Raw genomic sequence first — 13,438 nt, 5'->3', positions numbered from 1 at the left:
ATTGCTAGGCATATTAGTGATAATGGCGAGCCGCTTTAGTATGTGATGGGTTACTGCTGGTTATTTCTCTGAAGCTTTGTAATTAGTCATGCAACGTGATGTTCCCTTTTTTAAAACAATGAAAATGCTTTCTTTCTTTTTCCTCTTGCTAATATAAAGTGAGAAAGTGATGTAAGTTGGGACTATGAAGCACTTAGAAAGCTGCTCAGAAAAACTGTATGAACATAGGCTCTAGCGCTGACCTTACTCATTACTATAAGTTTTCAAGCAATATGGCTATTTGGAATCTATATTGTTTTAGAGTATTAGAGAATGTGTGTGTGTGTGTGTGTACGTATATGTTTGTGTGTATATATATATATATATATATGTGTGTGTGTGTGTGTGTGTGTGTGTGTGTGTGTGTGTATAGTGATATGTACACATACAGACACATATATGTGTGTGTATATATATGTACATATATATGTATATATACATATATAAAATGTATCTACACATTCTAACACATTATGAAATTATGACATCAATGCAATTAAGCTGTTAAAACAACCTTATCCAAGCTATCATGCCTCAGTCTGGTAGAAGATGCTTGCCTGTGCCTTATCCTTCTTTAGATGTACAGAATTTCCACTTATGACCACAGGTCGATCATATTTTCTCATTTTTCTTCAATGAGGACATTATAGTTACATGATAATAGTACACTGCTGTTTTAAAAACATAAATAAAGCACACATATTTTTAAAATGGATTACCTACCGTTTTTTGTTTCACCTATGGTTGGTCCATCGATGAGCTCTGTCTGTTTCTCTGTTTGTTGTAGAATTAATTTATGAATGCAATTATGGAATCAGGGATTATCAATTTATTTATTTATTTAGTCTTTATCCTTTCAAGATTCTTTTGATCCCTAATAATGCTGGATGAGGAAGGGTCTTTTTGTCACTTTGTCACAGTGGTTACAATAGTACTAATTGGAAATAGTGAGTTGAGTTAATGGTGCAATGCTTCATCATATCTATCTGTCTGTCTGTATATAACTTTAAAAGAGAAGAAAGGAGGCTGGAGAGATGGCTCAGCAGTTGATGGATTGGTGTTCTTGCAGAGGACCCAAATTCCATTCCCTGCACCTATGTCAGGCAGCTCCCAAGAACCTGTAACTTCTGTTTCAGGGGAATCTGATGGTCTCAGAATCCTCTGCATGGGCACCTCTTCATACATGTGGCAAGCACACACACACACACACACACACACATACATACATACACACACACACACACACACACCCCTACACATAAATACTAAAATAAATCTTAAGTAGAAAACACGAGAGAGAAATAGCCTTCAGACAGTAGTATAGCAGTATAGGACTGAAGCACATAGATGCCCTATCTTAGAATAGTCTTGAGCTATTAATAGAATTGAAATAGCTACGTATTAGAATTGCCTTAGAGAAAAGCTTATTAATGCAGCCAACTGACTTTTATTTTCTGGTGTTGAGGACTCAGTGCAGGGTTCTGCATATGCTAAACAAGCTCTCCCAATGGGCCGTGACTCAGTTCCCTCTTCTATGCTCACTATTGAAAGTGCATTCTGCAATGCTGAAGTCTTTGAAGTAAAAATTAAAGAGTCAAAAACCTTTAAAAATATATTTCCCCATTTTACGTACAAGCATCCTTCCCTTAACATGATATTTATTTCAATCTCACACTATTTGAAACCCAATTCTCCAAGGCAATATCAGAACCCACTGTTGAATTTTTTATTAGCACTTAAAAATAGCTTTAATGAAATCTGTTTCTTAAGGGTTTTTTTTGGTCTGTTTGCTCATGTGCTGTGTGCAAGTGCACATTTATGAGTATGTGTGCATGTACTCATGCTTATGAGTGTGTGTGTGTGTGTGTGTGCATTCTGGTAGACAGAGAGGCCAAATGTCAGTGTGTCTAGTGTCTTTCTTTATTGCTCTCCTCTTAATACTTTGAGAAAGGGTCTCTCACTGAGTGTTTAGCATGCTGGGTGTGGTCTAGGCTGAAAGACAGGGAACTTCTTCAACCCAGTGGTCTCCAACTCACTGCTGCAAGAATTGGAAGAGCTTACTGGAAAGCAACATGCCTCGCTTTATAATGGGCTCTGGGGCTGTGAGCATATTCTACCCACTAAACCATACTCCCAGCGCTAACTTAGGTTTTATAAAACCAATTACACAGTCTTTCACTCAAAGTCTTACCTCCCCTTTACCTCATTTGTAGGACATGTTAGAGGCAATTATATATGCAACCCATACCTGATTTCTCCCTCTGAGACAAACTGTGGGGCTGTTTAGTAAACAAGCATGCAGCTAGGGGCATATCTTTGAGACACAACATTAGGAGATGGAAAAGGAGATGTGTATATAGTTGATCCGAGGGCCCTGTGAGAGCTCAAGAGAAGACAGGCAAGAGTAGGTTAAGGAGGAAGGCAGACATGTGGTAGGGAATTCAGAGTTCTTGGTTGTCTGCCTGTAGTCTTTTGTAAGCTGTGGGACAAGCTGTTCTCACTAGGTGTACTGATAAGCTATTCATTGTATGATTGACTGTGTTTTTGCTATATTAACCCTACATCGTTTCTCTGTGTTCTTTTTCTAGTCTAGGTCTCCTCTTACTTTTAAGAACAATAACCTGTTTCTCCTAGGTTCTTCCTGCCCTGCTGGTGCTGTGGTCCCAACCGGAAACTTCCCTCCACACAGTGTGATGCTTATGGGCGCATTCCTTACTGTTATAAAACCCTGAGCTAGCTTCTGGCTTTTCACACAGGAAAGCTCCAGCAAACCTGCATGGGACACGTGATGCACTGTGGCAGTGGCTGACCAACTGGTGCATAGGTGGGAGCCTGGGATGTTTTGCTTCGTTGGGCCAGATGTGGTGCTGAGGAAGGAGGCTTGAAAACAGTAGAATCGCTATAACCCCATTCTAGAGCGCAGGAGACAGAATGAAAACCAGTGCTCAGGGTGACCTGAGTACACACCACTGGGAGTGGCATTACTAAAGAATTACATTCTAGTTCCTGTTTGGTTGTGGTTTGTTGTTGTCGTTGTTGTTACTTTTTTTCAAACAAAATTTAAGAGCTCTTGCTTTTCAGAGTGGAAAGATTTCTAATTTGTGAAACTTCAAGATGGGTAAGGCTTGGTTTTGGCATTCCAAAAGCAAAATGTAGCTAAATGTTTATATTTTACATAGCTGTACCCAGCTAGCAAATATGCACACACTTGCACAAATTACAAAGAAGGAAACTCTTTCTCCCCGAGAGAGGTCCTTTGAACTATCTTTGCATTTTTGTTTTTTAATTATGATAGAACACTTTGTGGAATTTACAATTTGAATATTTTCAGTGTCCAGTGAAAGGCAACTTTTGGTCTTTTTAAATTTTTTAATGTGACTCCAGGCTTAAGGGGTCTTCAGGAAAGCTTCTTAGAGAATCCTGGAGGTGAGAACGAGCTGGCTGCAGAACCTTCGCTCTTTAGAGACTGAAAATGACAGATCCTCACCTCTCCACCAAGCCCTTAACCCTTCTGTGTTGGTGATACGCATGTTTTAGTAATCAGGCTAATGCTAGATTCTACAAGTTTATTTTTCTCTCTCTTCCCCAGAACTTTCTCCTGCCCCCTTGAGGTCATAATGGAAAGCCATTTTATTTTCCTTCATAAAATTAGTTTGCAATCCAAGTACACTCACATTCCCAATGAACTGTTAGAAAATTGATAATTGTGGATACTAAACTGACCAAATTATGGTTGTCAAAAATAACCAAGTTTCTGGGTTGCAAGCATTAAAATCTGAACTGTTTTATTAGTAGAGTCTTAGCAACATTAAATTATTTAAGGAAATACTATTGCATTTCGCCAAATAGTATTTTCAGCCCAATTATGGGGCCTCTACCAATGAGTGCACAATGATAATTGTAATGTCTTTGGAAAATAGATGTCTTTTCTATATACCTATGGTCATAATTTATCTGTAACGGAAGGCACTGGACCATGTGATCTGGTGAATCAAGTACTTATAAATTAATGAAGTCCAATTATTTTCTTTCTAGCATCTATCTGTCCATCTGTCCATCCATCCATCAATCCATCCATCCATCCATCCCTGGTCCCAGTCCAGTCCCAATCCCTCCGTTTTGGGTTAATAACCTGGATTAGCCTGGATTCCTATGAGTCCTTTCATGCCTGGCATATGTAACTAAGTGGAGATTATGCACTGAACAGCTCTGTGGCCACAAAGTGACAAAAACTTTGCATCTAATTGGAGCGTTTATTGATTTTCAAAAAAAAAAAAAAACCCTCTGAAAAATCCCACGCATCCAACATGTGAGAACTTGGCAACCTGCATTAGTAATTTTTAGCACAATGAAGCATATTCCAAATGACCTTAAAGCTGTGGCCGGAGATCAGCATCGGAGGGAGCATTTGAACCCTTCATCTGAGGAGATTAGAGAAGAAGCCCCTTTCTTGGAATATAGAAGTAATTAAGAAGGAATGCCATTTGCATAAAAGCACTTCCTTTGCAACCTCTGGAGTTTTTTTTAGAAGTATGCATTAATCTTACCCTCTGATTAAACTGCTTTAAGCTTCTTTCCAAGGATCAGAGCCAAATTGGAGGATTTATTTCCTCACCTGGCTTTAAAACATTGCTGTCAAACAGCTAGGCAAAGGCAGGCAAGAGAGCTAGAGCTCCCTTCTGTTTGCAGCATATTTGCAGTGGTTCCTAGCTTCTGAGGTGTTTTAAATTCCCGGAGGAGTCTGTTTACTTTCAACTCTATTATATATAAATTGTTACCTGAATGGGTTTGCAAGAGATCAAAGAAAGTGTCAACTTAGTAAATAGAAGAAATATTTTGATCTATGTTATAAGGAGAGATTTATTTATGTTTAGAAGTCAACGTGGTTAGAACAAACAGTGGGTTATTAAAGGCTGAGAAGTGTCAGAGAGGTAGGAAGTATGATTTTCTGGAGTCTCAAACATCTGAACTCTTTTTGAAACTGGAAGAACTAATAAAAGTTAATCTGATGACGAGGATTTTCTTGTCATATGTTTTAGCCAGTCTAACTTTCCTGAGTATATCTTCATTTATCAGAACCAATTTTGACTCAACCAGATGATTTTGCTTGTCCTCCTAAAAATATTGTTTATATACCAGTAGTATGTTGGTATTTATAGTTACTTAGGATTGACGATACCAGAAAAGATGAAACCAGTCAGCAGAACTCATGTAACATGTGCCCGTGGATTTATCGAATTTGATAAAAATGTTTCGCATCCAATGCTTTCATGAATTAGGATTTGGTAGCTGGCTTGCTGTCTATCAGAAATAAATTTGTGAACATAACACAAAGACCTGTATCCTGATCAGTTCTTCTTGATGACTGGAAACAGAAGTTTTTCACCAACTGTATGTACTGTGTACTGCAAGCATACAGACCTGATCCCCTGAGTGGGGAGCCAAGCTGTAGAACTGTGGTACCGTGAGTGTCGCCCTGGTTACACGTTGGGATGGGAGTCTGGAATTCCAAATTGATGCTCCCATTATGTGTTAGTTTTATATGTTACCTACATGCAGGGAAACGTTTGAGATTCTATTTGAATCTCTGGATCTTTAAGGATCTTGCCATAGGTCTGACAATAGAAGTTTGGGCTTGCAGGCTCTACCTTTCTTTGTATATCAGAGTCTGAGGGCTGGAACAGGAACTTGGTACATTAATGGTCATGAGCTGTCCTGGGAACCTTTGAGATGTTAGCCCTGTTTCGCATACTCCTTTCTTTTCCCTTGAGGTCTGTGGAAACCTGCCCAGTGCTGCCCATTCAGAATCAACAGGTTTGCTTCTGAATGCCATCGGTGGCTGTCTCCACCTTTCCAGCTCCACTTGCTTCAGAAGGAATCTCACATAAGTCATGTCTGTTTTAGAGTTTTGAGTGAGAACTGGCTGAGGAATGCAGGGTTGTTGCCAGTGTAGTGAGTTAAGATAAGGCTATGCTGGAATATGGGCTTGAAATCCAACATGGCTGTATTCTCACTGATTCACAGGGAAGATATCATGTGATGAGGCAGAGGCTGGAGTGACGTGTTCACAAGTCGCAGAACACCATTGACAGCAAGAGCAGAAATGGAGAGAAAGGCGTGGGACAGATTTCCCATTGCTTTACGAGTGATTACAGCCCCTCTGACACTTTGAATTTTGACTCGAAGCTCCCTGAGTTCTTAGTTTGTGGTATGTGTTATAACAGCTCTGACACACCTCCCGGGAAAACACAGATACCAACAGTGAGGTTTTCCTGTGTCAAGTTTACTCTCAGATGAAATGTAAAGATTCCAAAGGATAAATGTTAATAGAAATGATTCAAGATTTGCATATAAACTGGGTGTGGGTGTGATGATGAATATCTGTCATTTCAACCTTCAGAAGGCAGAGGCAGCAGGATCACTGTAAGTTGAGGTAAGCCCTGGACTACACAGTGAGTTCCAGGCAAGCTGGGATGCGTAGCAAGATCCTGTCTCAAACAAAACAAGGAAAGAAAAGATCAAGGTTGAGGGTGTAGCTCACTGGCAGAGCTGGACTTCTCAGACTGGGTTTTAAAGTAGTCAGGAAATTTCAATAAGGCTTCTAGTAGCTTTATGCTGTGAATTTAAATATGGGGACTTCATATACCTCACAAAGAATTGCACATGCAGAATGTATTGAGAGTTATAATAGCATTAAGTTAGATATATTGACCTCAGCATAGTTATAGTCAAGTTGTGAGATCTTGCAAGCAATGTGAAGAATATTTTTTCTACCCTCTTTATACAACATATATTTATCATATCTAAACACTTCTATCCAATTAAAATATAAAGACAATTAACCATCAAAGTTATGGTCAGACTTTGGGCTTAGAATCATGGTTTTTGACTCTCCCATTGTCCATTTCTATAGCAACAACAACTCAATCCCCTGGCTTTACTTGAGAAAGCTGTCTTATTCCTTCCTGTTCTCCCTCGGAATTTGCTGCTCTAAGAGACGAGTAGATGGACACTTGTCTTTGTTTTCCTTTTTTCCCTAGAAGTTTCATTCGGACAAACAGCAACAACAACAACAACAACAACAACAACAACAACAAAAATCATTTAGACACTGAGACCTTGCAAGGCACATAATTTTGGACCTTTAAGGAAAGTTCTGGATTGAACTAAAGGCACTGAAAATAGAAGGTTATAATTGAAATGTCAGCAAATGTAAGTTTTCACAATTGCAGTCAATGCTGCCTGAATATTAAACATACCTGTTAACTACATTTCCCCTCTCTGCTATATAAATTTTAATATGCATCCCATATCTCTCCAGCCACATTTCCTGTATCAATAGTCCCCTGTGGCAATTTTATCTTTGAATACAAACTATTCTTGTTCAATATTTGAGTAGTGATAATGGGTTTTATTCTATAAATAACAGCCTTGGTAGCTTACATTAAAGGAAGGAATAACTTTACCCTTTGCAACAACTAAGGTACTTTATATTCTAAATGGCAATTTTAATGTTTTATTCATTGCCAGTAAACAAACACAGGACACTCAGAGAAAACTCTTCATGAGGAGGAACTGGGGAAATCTCTGGCTGTGTTTGTGCTGTGTCTTCCTTCCAGTGGGAGGGCATGCTGAGCTGCTAGGATATCATGTCCCATGCCCTTCTAGAACATTCGGAAAGTATAAGTAACACTTGAGTAGTCACCCAAACGTTCCAGAGCTGACAAGAACTCTACATGGGGAAGAAGCCTTGACAATTATTTATTTAGTTTTTAGAACGAAAACTAATTTAAGGAGTTCTTGTCTCCTCTGCAACCTACATCTTAAGACTTTTTCTTAGAAAAAGAAAATCATTTCAGTCATGTGGTTGGAAACAATCTGCATCCCCTGTCCTGTTTTAAATCAGGTGATTTCGGGGTTTCCTTGATGATAAATTATTGATTTCAATGTGAGTCCTCAAAAGAATCGAGAGAGACAACTGGCGCTTCAGGAAGAAATGCCAGGTTTTGTTGTACGAATTTATGTTGCTCGTGCACAGCGGCAATAATGCACAAGGCAGGTAAATCTGGAGTTTAGAGTGTAAGGCTTCTTTGTCCTCAAGGATGTTTTGAATGCGAAGGTCAGGAGCATACAGTCCATGTAATGAAGCTGCTGATGTGTAACCTATGGCGTGTTCTGCATGCATGACTGTTTATAATAAAAATCGGCGATTTCATAAATGGGAATAGAGTCTTCATCTTGTTTTGATGTAACTCTGAAGCAGAGGTCGTCAGGTGCAGTGGCCTAGCCTCTTCCTCATCCTTGCCTGCTCCGTCCTCACTTGAGTCCCTCTCCTCATTTGATGACACTTTCTACCTCCTGTCACACTTAGATTCATAGCTTCCTAAGTCAATCAACTACAGCATTCAAATTAGGATACTATGGGTTCATTACAGGTGTGCAGACTGCTGGCTTCCTTCGGCAATTGGAAACGATATGAAAAAGGGGAGAGTATTGGGCTAGTCATCAAGTAAATTCAAGCCTGGCTTAGGACCCAAGGGAGTCCCAGATGTGAGAGTTCAGAGAATCATTTTAAAGAGGAGCCATGGAGAACAATCCAGATTTAAGAAAATAACATTCTTTTTTTCAGATTTATTTTATTTTTTATCTGTAGCATTATTTTGTCTGTGTGTGTGTGTGTGTGTGTGTGTGTGTGTGCAAAGCATGTGTGTGCCTGTTGCCTGCTGAGGTCATAAAAAGGCATCCAATCTCCTAAAAATCAGTTATAGGCAGTTGTGAGCTATCATTTTGTTTTGGGGATTGAATTTGTTTCCTCTGGAAGAGCAGCCAGTGGTCTTGCTCACTGAGCCATCTCTTGGGCCTGGGGACCAGTGACATTTGAAAGGCCTTTCTGGCAGTCATGGAAAGTAAGTTTGAATGTGCTTTATTGTGTCACTTCTTGTTGAGACTTCATAGATTTGGACACATGAGTAAGTTGCTTACTTCTGGGAACAGCTCTATTTATCTGGTTTGCTAAGAGTGGTCGGGTAACAACTACCTGCTTCTACAGTGTCTATTTGAGTTAGGGAGGCTACTTTGTAAGAGCTTGTATGTTTGACGGCAGTGGTTACATGTTCTCTATGGAGAACATAGGATGACTAATGAATATTGCGATGTGGTGTGGGGTGCGAAATTCCTTAAGCACACATATAGTCTCTTCCTCCTTTTATGTATTATGAACATTACGTACTGTGTCAATCACTTTGTATCCTTAGAAGAACACCCAAGGACAGTCAAAGGAGAAATATTGAGTAATATGGAGAAGTTGATAGAGGGAATGAAATGTTTGACATTTTGGAATTAGGAGGATTGTCTGGCTGGGGTTTCTGAACAGATCTGTAATGTAATATTCCTGGCTGTATTCAGGTTAATGATGTATACTGCCCAGTGCATTTCCCATTAGCACTGAAGTGGCTGTGCGATGCAGAATTGGCTTCGTTTTATTTTATCAATTGTAGCACAGCTATGCCCCAGGATTTAACAGTGAACCCGGGACTGGATGCTGGGTTCTATTTTGGGCCCTCTGGGACTCGTTTGGTTTTAATAGGCTATGAGGATTATGGAAAGTCCTTGACACTTCTGTCCAGGCATGGCTGTGCATGAATGAGCCTGATTTGGAAGACACATGTACCACTTCTGAGACCACTTTGTAAGAGTTTTCAAAGAACTAATGATTGATAATCTAGTGAGATAAAAATCAGGTACCAGCAAGCATCCAATACATTCTGTACAATTATAGCTCTCCAAGGGGGCAGAAGACTGCATTAAACTAACAGTACATGTTATGATATGTTTATATCCAGATACATTAAATGCTAGATTAAACAAGAAAACATGCCTTTTGAGATGTCAGTGGACAGAGTAGACATATCAGTAAGGGCTTCTACACAAACTCCAAGAGGAGGCTGGGGAGATTCCTAATATGTGGTACAGTGAGTTTAAATGTGGGTCCTTGATCAAAATTGTCCAATAAAAATGTAAGTCGAACAGGTTAAATAAGTCTCTAATTGCCTCATTAAAAACACAAAACAAAATGGAATCTCATCTCAATGCCGTAGTACATTTATTCTAGCCAGACAGATTACAGTTTCTACATGCTATTAGCAGAAATAAAACACCTACAATTATATTTTGTACAAGATTCTTGAAATTGGAATTCTTGCAGAGCAATGTCATGGATCTGGCCACATTACCAGTGCTCTGTGGACACCTTGGCTACTGAAGTAGCCACTGGTAGTAAATCAGCCCGTCTTTACGGCTCTCATCAAATTTTCCAGGCCTGTGATTCAGACATTTTTAGCATTTGAACAAAATCTGCTGATGTGCTCTCTGAAATATGGCAATTTAAAAAAAAAAATGGAGACTGGATTTAAGTGGAAAGGGAAGGAAGGAATTGAAGTGTCTGATTCAGTGAAGGAAAGATTGAAGTTTATAGTGAAAGTAATCAAGGCTTGATTCGCTTGTTAAGGAAACCAAATGATTATCTCCAGGAGGCCATGAAACAGAGTGCAGAAGTCACGCAAAATCAAGGCTAATTCTGGGATACTTTAAATTAGTTAACATAAACTCAAACTCTTCATGAGCCAGGTGCCCTGGTGGGTGGCTTTCCAGAGGGACCTTTTCCCTTGTGTGTTTAATTGATTTCTACCACTTGGATGTGAAAACATGTGAGCCAATCTTCTGTGACTTCTCTTTCTCTGTGGGAGTGGGACGAGTTAGTCCACATTTTCTAGAAATAGCATGATCATTTTCCTTTCTACAGTGAGCACGGTTTAAGCAGGGGACAGGCTTGGTTGGTTTTCTTTTCTGATCTTATATGTTGGCAGTGCCTGTGGCCTAGTAGTATTCTTAGTACCATGTTTTAAAGACCAAATAAGTGAGAGGAGCTTTACCAAACGCTTCTGGCAAGTATCAGTGCTTCCATTCTTCAGACATGGCGGCCTCACTGTGAAGCACGTATTAATTTATCCACTTTGTGGATGGGGAACAATTAAAATTGACATGGACTGTGAGTAGGGACACGGAACTTGGCAGTAGACAGAAGGGATGTTTAATTCAGCCCGAAAGAAGGCCAGAGCTGACTCAGTATCCAGAGACCAACAAAGTGTAAGCAAATGTAATAACCTCTGATGAGCTCTGCTCTGAAAAACCAAGGCATCGCCCTTCCGTACTGTGTGAATCCGTGCACTTGGGGAGTTTACATATGGAGGTGTTGGCATTTCCTTGGGAGTTCTACAGTAGTGTTCTGCGGAGAGCCCCATTGCAAACAATAAACACTACCTCTCCCTTACACACTTACACATATACCCTTTGCTCAGTATGCAGAGACATGCTGCACAGACAGAAACAAAATTAGACCTTGCTGGTTCCTGGTGCTCAGAACGGGCTCCTCAGCAGGGATCAAGGTCTAATCCTTGGTTCAGGCAAGGACCTCCATCATTTGAGGGCCCTGTCGCAACCACTGAGATCTGCCACACCTGTAACTGTATTCATGTGTTATTCATGTTATCAGAATGTTATATATTATAGTGTATTCATTTGTTATTCATGCTAACAGTCCTGTATACCTCAGTGACATCTAGTTGGGATCTGGGTGTGGCTGACAAGGAGAGTGCTTGCAGTAGTGCACAAGGCTCTGGGTTTAGTACCCAGGACTGCCAATCACTCACTCACTCACTCTCACTCGCTCATCAGTCATCAATGGTCCAGTTATTCAGAAGCATACAACTTCTGAACATAAAAGTGCAGTCTTTCATTTGTTTCTTTAGTTGCATTCTCTTTTCTCACCTGGCCCGGCCAGTGCCCTAACCATCAGACACACCACACTGATGAGGCTCAGAGCCTTCAGCTGCCAGTGAGAAGCAGGGTGGGTCGCAGGAAGAGAGGATGCACTTTGGGATCAGGCAGAAAACAAGCAACTTGGAATGTGTGCTCTGAGGTTTGAGAGCTGTCAAATTCTATTCCTTCACCCTTGAAGTGGAGGTTAATATCCCTTCTTCACAAGGTTACCAGGAGGATTACTTAAGATAATTCGCATAAAGCACTCACCACGCTGCCTGGCAAGGGCCTGATTTATGGATTGCGTTTTTACTGCTGAGACACTATTGTAAACAATAAACTGCTTTAAATCACCCAGGACAACGTGACATACATGTCTTGAGCTGCTTCAAGTGGCTGTGGTAAAAAACGGTCGGGAATGCAATTATTTACAGTTCGAAATAAACTCTGCAATACTGGTGCACTTTATTGAACTGGGTAGGAAAGGAATCCCTGCCATCCGAATTCCCCAAGACCAGTGGTGTCTCCTGCACCGCTTTACAGGGTAGTTCAGCCACTGCTGTATTCTCAGGCTTTTCTGGGACATAAGGATGGCATTTCCCTCCATGGCCCCCATTTTTATGTGCTCACAGTGCCAATATGGGAAAGGTAAGGAGGCATGATGGTTGTCTGTTGGCTCAATACTTAACGCATGATATTTCTCTCCAGAGCTGGTTGGGAGCTACTGAAAATGATGTGTCAAATTTCATGAATTCATCCATGTAGAATTGGAATTTAAATACTCTGCTGACCAATGTTAATTTATTTCAACTCATTGCATGTTCCTTATCGACTTGTGCATTTAGAAAGAATGTGGCACCAGAGTCCATACTTTGTAATGGAAGAAGGAGAGAAGGCCTCATACCCCTTTATTTCATAGGAAGTTGAGACCCAGAAAGTTTAACTTGATCACTTATACATGAATGACTATGGAGGAATAGCCGTATTTCTTACCCAGCTAATTAACATCAGCTTTACTAGTCAAATATGTATATAGCAATATAGTATTGTTGAAAGAAAAACCCCAGGCTTGTCTGCTTTAATGGCTGCCATAGAGTGAAAAGGGTTTTTGGAAAGAGCTGGAATGATTTTGTGATTAACTGTGACTTTTAAGCACCTTATTGGTAAATACTTGTCCTAGGTCGCTGTGGTAATGGTAAGCTTTATTGGTCTGGGGCAGAGTATATAGCTTTGGAGTGACTCCTGGTTCTAGACAACATTCTATAATTTGGGAAATTTAATTAAAATTATTATTTTGTCTAAATTATCTTTCAGGAAAACTTTTTAGTTTGTCTGAAATTATATATATGTTATATTTAATATGCAAAATATAATTATTCAAATATTCATTATGTAAATTATATATTTATTTAAATATTTGTGAATATATTATATGTGATTTTATTAACATATATTAAATATAAATATATAAATATAAGTATATAATATGAAAATTATATTTAAATATATTTATACATTCCTCCTTAATTATTCATGTACAAGTTGTCCATTATAATATATTTTAATTATATATTATATATAA

At 39.5% G+C, this 13,438-nt stretch overlaps 1 protein-coding gene across 9 annotated transcripts in view; it reads left to right on the top strand.

Annotated features, from left to right (window-relative positions):
- Positions 1-13,438, top strand: part of Klf12 (Kruppel-like factor 12) — a 419,711-nt gene that overhangs the window by 104,251 nt on the left and 302,022 nt on the right. For 2 of the 9 annotated variants that reach the window (XM_011244970.3, XM_011244968.3), the window contains exon 1: positions 7,080-7,251. The exons of the other annotated variants lie outside the window; for them this stretch is intronic. In XM_011244970.3, coding sequence (XP_011243272.1) covers positions 7,240-7,251 — 12 coding nt within the window. In that variant the 5' untranslated portion in view covers positions 7,080-7,239. Of the gene's footprint in view, positions 1-7,079; positions 7,252-13,438 lie in introns of those variants that run through there. 9 annotated transcript variants of the gene reach the window in all.

The sequence above is a fragment of the Mus musculus genome, chromosome 14 (assembly GCF_000001635.26).
Source record: "Mus musculus strain C57BL/6J chromosome 14, GRCm38.p6 C57BL/6J".
Classification (NCBI taxonomy): Eukaryota; Metazoa; Chordata; class Mammalia; order Rodentia; family Muridae; genus Mus; species Mus musculus.
This window is presented reverse-complemented; position numbering and strand designations above follow the sequence as displayed.